The sequence below is a fragment of the Carassius auratus genome, chromosome 4 (genome assembly GCF_003368295.1).
Source record: "Carassius auratus strain Wakin chromosome 4, ASM336829v1, whole genome shotgun sequence".
Taxonomy (NCBI): domain Eukaryota; kingdom Metazoa; phylum Chordata; class Actinopteri; order Cypriniformes; family Cyprinidae; genus Carassius; species Carassius auratus.
The window spans coordinates 17,288,539-17,302,487 of NC_039246.1; the positions used below are offsets into that span (position 1 = coordinate 17,288,539).

Genomic DNA, 13,949 nt, shown 5'->3' on the forward strand with positions numbered 1-13,949 from the left:
CTTCCTGCCAGCCCTTTGCCATCCCCTTTCACCAGCCCACATCCGTTCTAAGACTCACATTCCCTCAGCACGAGGGCCAATAAGTGGCCTCCCCAATTTGAAATAATATTATTGGGTTGTCCTATGTAAAATAAACTCTACCTTTGATTTTGAAAGTAACTTTGCCACACTTTGTAATTTCCCACAATATTTGATCAGTATCAATATTTCATCCTTCTCTTGACCCACGGTAATCAAAGGGACAAAACGGCCTGACATCCTGGCTAGACGGCCATGTAACGGGTGAGGTTTTCATCCGGACAGCAGTTCCAGCAGCACATGAACATGAACACCTCATGTGTTCTGTCAACCAGTTGTTTCACATGTTTTATTGTGTTCACCTGTGTCCTCATTAGGTGATCCTCCAGACCTATCTTTAGTTGTAGTCTGTTTAGTTGTCCCTGATCAAAACGTTGATTAAAATTTAGAAGAATAGGACAGAGACAGTGTTATGGCTCTCTTAGTAAACACAGATAGCAAAATTCCAGAATGAATTGATCAAATGAATATATCAAATGAAGCAGAACTGGCAAAAATCTGGCCACATTGATTTTAATTCTGGCCCAGATCCAACGCCTTGCTCTGGCCCACATATTGTAAAGAATGATGGCATTGTGGTCTGCTCCCGTTTGCCAGATTTGAGCAACAAGCAAGCTAAAGGAAGGTGAAAAGTAAGCCATGAATAAACCAAATAAAGCAGAACTGGCCCAAATCTGGGCCACATTTATTACGCTCCTGTTTGCCAGATTTCAACCATAAGCAAACCACAGGAAGGCAGCATGTCAGCCATGGCAATAAATAAATAAATGGGTTGTCCGGTCCTGTTTGTCAGGTTTTGTCCTCAAGCAAGCATTAGCATTCCTGCTTGTAAGCCAATCAAATAAACCAAAACAGGCCATAATGTGGACCGCAGTTGATTTTTATTCTAACCCTGCACAACAACACCTAAATGTTGATAAAATCATCCAACCCAAGTGTTCCACAAGCAGCAATTAAAATATCACAGATAAATATTCAAATACACATTAAAATACTTTAAATCTGTTCTTTCCAAATTTTTTACTTAAATGGTTCTTACTCAGACTCTACCCAGACAGCTACCCCTTGGATTTCATGTGGGCCAGATGTGAGCTGGATCTGGGCCAACACTATGTTGCTGTCTTGGTAGAGTCTGAATGGGAAGACTGGCCCAGATATGTTTGAGGATAAGTGGGCCACATTTGTGGCATCATATGTGGGCCACTTTAGGCCCACAGCTACATTAGCCAGTGCTCACTGTGCCATATCTTGGCCAGAACTGGCCCGCATAAGCTTTAATGTACCTGGGCCATATTTGGTTTACACCCTGATTAGCCTTTGTTGATAATGCCATGTTTTTGTCAATGGTAGCCCAAATTTGGTTAGAACTATTCGGGCCATAATCACTGTTTACCACATGGGCCACTACATTCAGATTACACTCGTGGATTATTAAAAAACTATTTACCTTTATCTTCTTTGTGTGTGAGTTTATCTTAGACACCTGTTCCGTGACAGTAGTTACTATAGCTATGAGTTTTATTTCCTTCAGACACTGTGGTACTTTTTTCACAAAGTAGCTTGTTTCTCCATTTATTCTTTTAAATGTTCAAAATAGCTTATATCTTTTTTTATGAATTTTTTTAAATAAACCTTTTATTTTTTTATTTTAAATAATGTTAATCTTGATAGCCAGAAATCACCCCATAAAGCATACTTTATATATTTATTTTATCTATGTTGCAAGTGAACAAATATTTGATGACATCTGTGTTTTATTTTCTTTAAATTTGCATAGTTTTATGGTCTTCGATGGATCCTCAGATCTTGCCCACGAGATCCACTTTCCTGAGTTTAGCTTTAACCCTTTGGTTAAATCAATCAATCAATCAATCAATTACCTTTATTTATATAGCGCTTTAAACAAAATACATTGCGTCAAAGCACTGAACAACATTAATTTGGAAAACTGTCTCAATAATGCAAAATGATAGTTAAGGCAGTTCATCATTGAATTCAGGTATGTCATCTCTGTTCAGTTTAAATAGTGTCTGTGCATTTATTTGCAATCAAGTCAATGATATCGCTGTAGATGAAGTGACCCCACCTAAGCAAGCCAGAGGTGACAGCGGCAAGGAACCGAAACTCCATCGGTGACAGAATGGAGAAAAAAACCTTGGGAGAAACCAGGCTCAGTTGGGGGGCCAGTTCTCCTCTGACCAGACGAAACCAGTAGTTCAATTCCAGGCTGCAGCAAAGTCAGATTGTACAGAAGAATCATCTGTTTCCTGTGGTCTTGTCCTGGTGGTCCTCTGGGACAAGGTATTTACAGGGGATCTGTATCTGGGGCTCTAGTTAAATGTGAACAGTTTATTGTGATTGGTTGTTCTGTGCTTGGGTCGAGGGCTGCTGGGCAATGGGGATGCATGCAGGGTGCTGCTGAAGGCAATACTGAGTTCCATAAGTTGTGTGCTCCCTGTATCATGACATAGTGTCAGAAATAAAAGTTCTCCGCACACTTCTCTGATCTGTGAAGGAGGATGGAAGAAAAGTCCACGTTTTATGCACCCATAAGTTGGCTGGCTTGAAGGCAGCGTTTTGCATTTTTCAGGATTGCAACAAAACTTGTATGCGGTTGGCAAACAGGCTGAACCCATATAAGAGTCCTGCACGGGTCCATTTTTGGAGGCCCGCCCCCTCCCGTACCCGCAAAGTTCAGCACCAGATCCGACCCGTCACCCGTGATAATATCAAAATTAAGTTCAAGATCGATATAGGTGCAGATATCATGTCATGTCTGAGCAAACATTTCTGAAACTTCCTAATCACCCTCATCTTACAAAAACATTTGTCGGCTTCTGGACATATGTATTTAAAATAAGTAGGAGCTAATTTAGTTTCTCCAAGAGGGTCTTGCACTTGCACTCTCCAGACTTGCATTCTCAGACTTGCACTCTTAGACACTTGCACTTCCGCTAGTGACAACACTTGCAGTCTTTATTTTTTATTTTGTTGAATTTTTTATTACTTTTTGTTTGAATTTCTCAACATTCTCAACAGTAGCCAGGTGGCTAAGACAAGAAAAAAGAAACTAAATTACAATGTCATTTGCAATCGCTGCTTGCAGTCTCTGCTACCTGTGATGTCACTTGCAATCAACACAAATCGTGCATGTTGCCAATGGAGACAAGACGCTGTGGTGGCGATTAAACGATTAAAACTAATTTAGTACTATAACATACAGGATCCTGCAAGAAAAACACAAGACCGGCAAATCCGTGGTCAGAACACCAGAATATGAAGTCTCTCGCTAAGTGTTTTCCTCCAGTAGAAAAAACATTACACTTAATATTGCATAACATATTAAGATGCTATTAAAATATCAAATTAAATATATAGTTTAATTTGAAGTCTGGTCTCCATTGGCAACATGCACGATTTGTGTTTATTGCAAGTGACGTCACAGGTAGCGGAGAGTGCAAGTTGGCGATTGCAAGTGACATTGTAATTTAGTTTTTTTCTTCTTGTCTTCACCACCTGACTACTTTTGTAAAATGTTGAGCGATTAAAAAAAAAGTTATCAATAAATAGAACAAAACAAAACAAATTAAGACTGCAAGTGACGTCGCTAGCGGAAGTGCAAGTGTCTGAGAGTGCAAGTCTGAGAATGCAAGTCTGGGAGTGCAAGTGCAAGTCTGCAGCCAGACCCTTCTCCAAAACGGAGTTCCTAGAACTGAAACCATTCCTAGTGCCTGAAGGGACATGCCAAAAAGCGTATATTTCCGCCAAAAGTTCTAGGAAAAATGAAAATTTCCTTGGTGCAAAAGCTCCTAATCTGTCCTTGGTATCTGCACAATTTGCCTAGTGATAGATGAATTTACATGAAAAAACATTTGGAAATAATTTGGATTAACTTTTCTCCTCGCAGTTAAAAGTTGACAAGCTTACAGAATTATATGGCTAGTTGTATGGTTTAGGGGCAGTCATGGCCTAGTGGTTAGAGACTTCAACCCAAAGGTTGCAGGTTCAAGTCTCAGGTCCGGCAGGAATTGTCAGTGGGGGGAATGAATAACCAGCACTCTCTTCCACCCTCAATACCATGACTGAGGTGATACCCTTCAGCAAGGCACCAAACCCCCAACTGCAGCAATATGGCTGCTTACTGCTCTGGGTGTGTTTACTAATGTGTGTGTGTGTACTTGGATATGTTAAATGCAGTGCACAAATTTAAAATATGGGTCACTTCACCACATTATTTTACTTACATTTGATTGTTGTTGTTTTTTTTTTTTCTTTTTCCCTGCTGTTAATGAACATTACACAAAATTTTGGGTTGCAACTCCCCAAATGAGAACCACTGCCTCTGAACAATACAAATAATTGTAATATTTTTTGAGATCAACCCTGACAGATTCTTAATGTTTTAGATAAACAGATTAGGCATTATTGAACTGACAACTTAATGTCCAGCATTGCTTGATCACAAGATAGTTATACTTCCTGCCACTATTTTTCAATTACAGATGTCTCAACTGAGAATATCAACTCTGAACTGGATGAGATCTCCCAGGTATAGTGACATTTATGTATATTTGTGATGGTTTTTTAGTAGTTTTTGTTTGCAGAGATCAAAATTACAGAAGAACCCACAATTTCCAAAAAGTTAAGTAAGTGCTTAGTCCTATTTGAACTTGTCCTAATGGGTAGAATGGTAGTTTTTTAAGCATATTACATAAAATAACTGTATTCTGAAGTGCGGTATAAAAAAGTAATAATAATAAATCGGGCACCTGGTCACAAGCACACAGCAGGCTGTCTTGATGAAGGCCAAAGGGATGACCCTTTAAGCCATAGCAAGATAGGCTGGTTATTCCAAATCTGTGATTTCTAGAATATTGCAGGTTTACATTGACCCTAATTCATTCAAGTCCCCCTCCCCCCTCCAAAAAAGGCTGGTCATTGAGAAACTGATGAGGAATCATTTCAACACTAGGGCTGGAGATGCTCTCCAGTTCAGTGCTGAACAGGCTAAGGATATGTCTCAAGTAATTTAAGAGAAGTTGGACTGTTTAAAGAGAAGTTTGTCAAGTTTAATTTATTTGGGTCCAATAGAAAACATTTTGCACTTTGATGAAAGACTGAACCTCGAGATCATAAGTAAGTCGGTGTAAGGTGGAGAAAGAATGGTTTGGGGGATATTTTCCTGCAGCAGCAGTTGGGCCTCTTATACAGATACATAGCAGGATAAAGCAGTTCATTGAAGCTGAAAACATTTAAATAATGAAATGGCCAGTCCAGAGTCATGATCTTAACCCGATTGAAAAATCTGGATGAAAAAAAAAGTAATTGCTGAGAATCCCACTACAGTCACCAAATTTTGGAAGAGACTTGAAGAAGAGAGAACAAAGATCACAGCCGTACAGTGTGAGAATCTAGTGATATCTTGCTGCTACAGATGTGCTGAAGTCATTCAAAGCAAGGGCCCCTCCACAATTTCTACAAATTTTTGACAGTTGTAAGCCACCAAAATTTTAGTTGTAAACTTCTTTCATGCAAAAGTGGTTAAGGATCTCTAATTTTGATCACTGTGTTTTTAATAAAAAGACAAACAAAAACATTTTTGTTGAAATGCCGTGGTTATTTTTTCAAATGTTAGTAGAACAATAATATACCACAGCTGGCAATATAAAGCAATAAACTACTGATTAGATATTGATTTTTGTTTTCACTTAAGATTCCTAAAGTTCACCCCATTCACACTTACGTGGCACTTTACAAGTTCTTCCCTCAAGAGCAGAATGACTTAGAATTACAGTAAGTAAACAGTTTGTGTGTGTGAGGGGGGGGGGGGGTTATATGTTTGTGTGTTTAAGTGTATTATTAACTCATTCATATATCCAGCACACATATGATTTGGAAACATCACATTTGGCTTTTCTCTCTGTTTTAATCTCAGACCTGGTGACAGAGTTATGGTGATTGATGACTCTAATGAAGAATGGTGGAAGGTGGGTATTTATCTTCAAAGAGCCCTATTTCCTCATTGTCACACCCTTGGACTGCCCCTGTGTTCTGTTTCTTATGTTTTGCTCCCTATGTGTTCCCTGTGACCCAGTTTCTTTATGTTAATTTTATTTATTCCAGTGTGTTTCTCTGCAATTCCCTCGTTTAGTTCCTGTATTTAAGCCCTGTGTTTTCCTGAGTCCTGAGTCCAGTCTTAAATGTAATCTCCATGTCCTATGTGTGCATTTACCCTGGTTCTGTTTATTTAAAAATTTTTGATCCTTTTCTCCACGCTCCTACACAGTAGACAGATTGTGACAGAAGACAGGACCTACAAACAGTAAGAGGGACCCTTCTCCCCATGTTTTTGTTTGATTTTTTTTTTTAATCAATCATGGTAAATGCCACAAGATTCGCCACCCTGGCCTGGAAGAATCTTCCCTTTGTGGAATTCTGAGGAGGAGAGGGATTATGAGAAGGAGGGGGAGATCAACTCTACCTTCATGAAATGTTTTTTTTACTAAAATGTATTTGAAATACATTTATTTAGTGCTAAGTATACGACAAATACATTTACAGATTTATGTTCTTAAAAATAAATCGTGGTTGTACATTTGGTTTAATAAACTGGATTTAATTTTGTTCTTTAATGTACTTTGTGTGGAAATAATAATTGGGCCAAGCTAAATATATATTGAATTATTGTCAGGGACCAGGCAAGCCCAGTCCAAGCCAATCCACAACGATCATGCTCCCCTGAGTATTAATCACTCTCACCTGGTCATCATCAGCGATCTCATCAAGGCACTATAAAACACCTCAGCCCCAGTTCACCATCAAGCCTCCAACAGGAATAGACCTCATGTTTCCGTCCCCTGTTTGCTTCGCTTCCCGTGGTTTCCAAGACGTAACGTATACCTGTTACCTGATTCCCCCACAATCTCCTGTATCTCCTGTGTTCCCCTCAAGCTCGTTGGACAGTTGCCTCTCCTGTAAAAGAAAAGGGACAAGCATTATTGAACTGTGATTGTGTGGCATCTTTTCTATGGATGCACTCACCTGCATTCAGCCCCTCACTGAGTTATCTGCACAGTATCCGCACCTGAAATCACCTTCTACTCACCGTGCACTTAATTTTGTGAAAAATAAATGTTGTGTTGAATTCACTTACCTCTGCCTCCAATGACTATCCTGACAGAAGGCTTGACTAACACCGACATGAATTCAGCACAACCTGAAGATGGCACTTCCACAAACACCGGAACAAAACCCCAAACATACTCCCTTGAATTCCGGACTCTGACCGCAGCGAGTGGATGGAACGAGAAAGCACTTCTGACGGTATACCGAAGAGGATTAAATCTCGTACTTTGACTGCAGCCCGCCATCTATGATGATAATCTGGGGTTAGAGAAATTCATGCAACAAGCCCTCCGAGTTCACTTGAGATCCCAGTCCAGTTATCGTTATCCTGTTATCCTGTCCTCCATGTTGCAGCCACCGCCATTGTTGACCCCGGATTGGTCGGCAACTTTATTTCAGGAAAACTCACCAAGGCACAGAACCTCCGAAGGACCCGAACCACGAAACCGTACTCTATCTATGCAGTGACTGGTGAGATGATCAACAAAAGGTATGTGACATCACAAATAGCACCCATCACCTTCTGTGTAGAAAATACCCATCATGTATCATTTGCTCCATTTGTTCTCACAAATAGCCAGGCTGATTTAATTGTAAGATGCCCTTGGCTAATCCGACATCAACCCACAATAGATTGGGCAAGGGGAAAACTCTGAACTGGGGCTGCAACTGCCAAGCCACTAATCACTTGTATCCCGTACAATCCGCTAATGATCAATGTCAGTGAATTCTACATCTATTGAGAGTCCCAAGGAAAACTTATCTGTCAATGTCTCTTCATGTTATACCTCTTTTGCAGACATCTTCGTTCCAATTGCAGTCTCCAAGCTACCGCCACATCGACACTGGAATTGTGCCATAGACCTGATTCCTGGAGAAACCATTCCCAAGGGTCGAATTTACTCCTTGTCCATCTCTGAACAAAACGCCATGCGAGAGTATGTTGAAGAGGCTTTGAGACAGGGGTACATTAGACCTTCCACCTCAATGGCTGCCGCCAGTTTCTTCTTCGTCCCCAAGAAGGATGGAGGCTTACATCCTGTATTGACTATAGAGCCCTAAACATGATAACGGTGAAGTTTAGTTATCCACTTCCCTTGATCCCATCCTCCCTGGAACAACTCTGTGCTGCCCTTTTAAAAAAAATTGGATCTGAGAAGCGCATACAACCTGGTCAAAATTCAGAAGGGATACAAGTGGAAAACGGCTTTCATTACACCCGCATGGCACTACGAATAACTTGTAATCCCGTATGGTCTAGTAAATGCCCGCTCAGTGTTCCAGAGTTTCATGGATGAGATCCTCCAAGAGTTCTTGAACTGTTTTGCATAACAAAATACATTGATGACATACTCATTTTATCTCGCAATGAAATTGAACACTAGCATCACGTTTCCCAAGTGCTCCATTGACTCCGAGAGTTCTCTCTGTTTGTAAAGGCTGAGAAATGTGTCTTCCACCAGACCTCTATAGAATTCCTGGGCTACCACATCAGCGCGAAAGGGGTTAAAATGGATAACTAAAAGACACAAATGATCACATCTTGGCCTACTCCCAAGTTAATAAAAGATCTTCCTGTAAAAGAGGTTCCTGGGCTTGCAAACTTTTATCGCCACTTCATCGACAGGTACAGCATGATAACCACACCACTTGCATCTCTCCTCAAGGGGAAGCTGAAAACACTGCAATGGACCCCAGAAGCTGAGCAGGCTTTCCAGAAATTAAAGACTGCCTTCACGAGAGCCCCCTTGCTACAGCCTCCAGATTAAGAGAATAAATTTATTGTGGAGGTAGACGCCTCTACAACAGGTGTGGGAGCCATCCTGTCCCAGTACTCCGAGAGCGCATCCAAAGCCATGCCATGTGCCTTCTTTTCTAGAAAAATATCCCCAGCCGAGAGAAATTATGATATTGGCAATCCATAACTCCTTGCTGTGAAACTTGCTCTGGAGGAATGGAGACACTGGTTGGAGTGAGCCAGACAACAATTTCTCGTGCTTACAGACCATAAAAATCTCCAGTACCTAAAAGAAGCTAAGAGGCTCAATCCTCACCAGGCCCGGTAGGCCCTGTTCTCTTTCAAATATCCTACCGCCCCGGATCCCAGAACACGAGAGCCGATACCTTATCACGCCTCCACATCCTTGAGGAAGCCCCAGAAGAGCCAGAGACCATCTTACCCACTTAGTAATTCATCAACCCCATCCAGTGGGGTTTAGATGAACTGCTCCTCAAGCAATCACGACACCGGCCCATTCCACCCACTTGTCCAGCTGGCAAGATCTATGTGCCCGAAGATCATCATACGTCCTTCATCTCCGATACTCACTCATCTGTGGGAACAGGTCATCCCCGGAATCAGTAAGACACTTACCACTCACCACTCTGAGTGGCTCAGTGTTTCATGTAGGATCTACAAACCGGAAGGTTGGCGGTTCAATCCCCGGCTCCACCTGACCAAGTGTCGAGGTGTCCTTGAGCAAGACACCTAACCCTAGCTGCCCACAATGAGCTGGATTGTGCCTTGAATGACTGACACTGCAGTCAGTGAATGAATGAGTGAGTGAATTGGTGAATGTGAGGCAACGCAAAGCGCTTTGGATGGCCACGTGGTCCGTTGAAAGCGCTATATAAATGCAGACCATTTACCATGCAGACCATATCAAAGAGTCTATCCAGGGGTGTTGCCTTTGTGCCATGACCAAGGTACCTCGGCAACTACCTACCAGAAAACTACTCCCATTACTGACTTCCCATTGCCCTTGGACCCACATTGGAGTGGATTTCGTCACCGATCTCCCAGTCTCGGACGGTAACACCTGTATTCTTGTAGCCATAGACAGATTTTCTAAAGCATGTAGACTAATCCCCCTGAAAGCCAGGCCCACTGCCTTTGAAACAGTCGAACTCCTGTTTGAACATGTATTTCGTAACTTTGACATTCCAGAGGATATAGTGTCGGACACTAGTTTATCACTAGTGTATGTTGGTCATTCTTCGCCCTTCTCAATGTAACCGTAAGCCTCACTTCTGGTTACCACTCACAAACAAATGGTCAAACAGAACATAAGATCCAAGACATCAATCGCTTCCTCAAAACATTTTGCCATCACAATCAGAACCTCTGGAACCATTACTTAATCTGGGCAGAATATGCCCAAAACTCCCTCTGACAGACATCTACCAACCTCACCCCATTCCAATGCATCCTGGGCTATCAGCCTCCCCTGGTCAGGTGAGTCGTCCGAAGTTCTTGCAGTGAATACCAATTATTCTGATTGTGCTGAAGTGGAACTATTGCAAGTATACTTCAGTTACACTTTAAACATCTTGCATTTAAACACTGATATTTTACAGATATTATAAAAGTAATGTTAAAACACATTTTATAATATTAAGAAATGTGCATTGTGCAATAAAGTAATACTCCAATAAAGCTTGTATTATTTAATTAAAATTTTATATCTGTAAGTCTTCATTGATTTGTCAATAAATGTTAATAAATTTTAAGTAACTTAGTATGAAATAATGTATTTCAAATAAATTATGGCATAGGATTTTTACTTTGGTAAATATATTCATAAACTAAAGCAATTGTGTTCGTGTATTCAGAGTTGTTCACAATGTTAAAGAGATGGATTATCATGCTAAACATGGCCAAAGTTTAAAAAAATATAATTTAGAAGAATGACTGAGAATTTCTGTGCCGAAAAACTTACTTCCGGGTTGGTACAAGTTTCCGCTGTTTTTTTTTCCGATCATGGATCCAATGATGTAGACGAGAACGGAAGTCCTTATATGAGCATTTCTCTCGGACTAGATTTACATTTAGTCATTGTTGATCTGAAATTAAGCTTCGTCTCAGTTATGGTTGAATCATAGGACCGGATACAAGTTGCATTAGGCATTGGAGAGAAACTTGTTGTCTTTGTGCTAGCTGTATGCCTTTCTCTGGGACATTAACAATGAACATAGCTTATATACCACTGACTAAAGGATTTGTAATTCCTTAAAAGGTAAAGAAACATGTTGGTTTGTTTTAAAATAAAATATATAATTCATGCATACATCGGTTGAGATATATATTATGGGTAAAAACAAAAAAATGCGCTCGGACCGCGGTTCAATTTAAATCTGACAAAGCATCTGTAATATGGTTTGCTATAAATAGCACGTAAAACAAACACGGTTCATCCAATATATGTTTGTGTTGATGGATGCGCATTCTGGACTCCCAGACATTACAACAACAGTGATGAGGAAAATAACCCTGGAAAAATCATTAATTCTTGTTCAATGCGAATGCCTTATGCTGGAATATTTTTTATATATATTTTTTTTTGTTTCTACTCATTTTTCTACACTTGTATTCGTTTTGTTTCCATTTTTTCTCTCTTTCTGACTTTTAATATATTTTCTCTGTTTTTTCTTCTCTTCGCTCTAGCGCCAGCTGATCTCGCTCAGCAATCTAGGCTGCGGCTTTTCTGACGCACCTGTTCTCTCTTCTTTACTCGCCCTATTTATTTTGCTTGATTTTCACTCCTCCTTGTCAGTGTGTTCTGTGATGTTTTGGTGTTTGGCTTCGGTTCTCTCCTGTTCCTCCGTTCTGGTCAGTTTGCTCTTTGGTTTGTCTGCCCGGTTGGTGTAATGTGTGCTTTGCCCTGAGAGAATTTCGGACTGCTCTTCTGGTTATCGACCTGGAATGTTTTTGACCCTGGTACTGCCCGCCGTTCTCAGCCCTGTCTGCACCTCGCTTGACCTCTTGTCTGTTCGACCATTCTCCTGCTTAGCATTTCAGATTTGTTGCTCCTCCTCTCCTGGCGCTCTCGGAGGCTGAGCGCACGACGTGCCCGCTGTGCAGTTGGAAGTTAAGACTGCGTTTTTTACCGAGTTTTTTTGGACGTTAAGACGTTCCTTTTAATAAAGTTACCATTTTCAGCCTCATCCGCTCATGGGTCCTTATCTGTCCTGACACCACACACTGAACAAGAATGGACCCAGCAGAAGGCTCAACTTGGCAGTCGGCTTTGGAGCATCAGGGAGCGATGTTGGGCCATCACGAGATGGAACTGTCTTCCACCCGTCACTCTGTGGACGCCTTGTCGGCTCAGATCGCGGATTTGGTGGGTCGACTCGATCATCTCACTCGAGAGGATTTCCCTTCACCGCCTCCCTGGCCTCTCCCGTCCTCTTTCTTCTCTGAGCCGAGAGTGAATAACACACACCCCCCCACACCCGTGTATTCCGGTGAGCCTACTATTTTTAAAGCTTTCTTTATTCAGTGCGAGGTGGTGTTTTCTCTACAAGCTCGAACCTTCGCATCAGATGTTTCCTATGTGGCGTATGTCATCTCCCTGCTCTCAGGTAGAGCACGTGACTGGGGAACTGCTGTATGGGTATCACAGTCAGGATGCTGTTCTGACTTTAGTTCTTTTAAGAAGAAGATGATTAAGACTTTTGATCAGTCTGTTTTTGGCAAGGAGGCGTCCCAACTGTTAGCGCGTCTTCAACAGAGCAGACGTTCAGTGGCAGATTACTCCGTGCAGTTCCGCACCCTGGCCGCTACTTGTGGATGGAACACCGAGGCCCTTAACGCTCGTTTTTTAGAGGGTCTCAATGACTCAGTCAAAGATGAACGGTTGGTTGACATGATCAGTCTGTCCCTCCACATAGATGCCAGGAGAGAGCTGTGCCGTCGAGTTCGAGCGGACTTCGAGCCAGTCACGTTCGCCCCTCCTTCCCAGAGTGCTGAGGAGTGTTAGCCTACGCAGGTGGATCGCTTGCGCCTCACTCCCAAGGAGAAACAGCGCCCCCTGTTGGAGGGTCTGTGCCTGTATTGCACGACTCAAGGACACCGAGCTCACTCCTGTCCTGCTAAGGCTGCTCGCCACAGAGAGTTATTTTGAGTGGTACTGCCATTTCCCCCACTCACAGGTCACGCACTCATCTATCTGTGTCTCTGTTCACTAATCACTCTTTGTTTAAGGCTTCAGCACTCGTTGATTCAGGAGAAGAGGGCAACTTCATTGATGAAGAATGGGTACGTGCTCGGGATTTACCCATCCAATCCCTGCAGTCACCTATAGTCGCTCATGGACTCGATGGCCAGCCACTTATGCAGATCTCTCAGATCACTGATTCGGTGAGTGTTCTTACCTCTGGGAACCACCGGGAGGACCTCAGATTCTTAGTCTGTAAATCTCCGTCTGTCCCTTTGGTATTGGGTCATCCTTGGCTTGTTCGTCACGGGCCGAACATTAACTGGGCAGACAATTTAGTTTTGTCATGGAGTCAATGTTGCCATACACACTGCCTTCTGTCTGCTCTCTCCCCGGTCTCTGTTTCTGTTTCCCTACTGGAGGAGGAGGCGGATCTTTCTCGAGTTCCTGCTTGTTACCATGATCTGCGGGCGGTCTTCAGCAGGTTCCAGGCTGTATCTCTTCCTCCCCACCGACCGTACGATTGTGCCATCGATCTCTCCCCTGGTACTTCTCCGCCTAGCGGACAGCTGTACTCTCTCTTCGTGCCCGAGAGCGAAGCGATGGAGAAGTATTTAAGTGATTCTCTGGCAGCCGGTATTATTCGTCCCTCTTCTTCTCCAGCCGGAGCGGGGTTCTTGTACCCCTGTATAGACTATCGAGGGTTGAATGTCATCACAGTTAAGAACCGGTACCCTCTGTCATTGATGTTTTCGGCATTCGATCTCTTGCAGGGGGCCGAGTGCTTCACGAAATTGGTTCTTCGCA

General features: G+C 42.3%; 1 protein-coding gene across 2 annotated transcripts in view; it reads left to right on the top strand.

The window, feature by feature from the left end:
• Positions 1-13,949, top strand: part of LOC113061099 (SH3 and cysteine-rich domain-containing protein 2) — a 74,614-nt gene that overhangs the window by 29,028 nt on the left and 31,637 nt on the right. For both annotated transcript variants that reach the window (XM_026230241.1, XM_026230242.1), the window contains 3 exons: positions 4,581-4,627; positions 5,792-5,871; positions 6,014-6,065. In XM_026230241.1, coding sequence (XP_026086026.1) covers positions 4,581-4,627; positions 5,792-5,871; positions 6,014-6,065 — 179 coding nt within the window. The remainder of the gene's footprint in view (positions 1-4,580; positions 4,628-5,791; positions 5,872-6,013; positions 6,066-13,949) is intronic.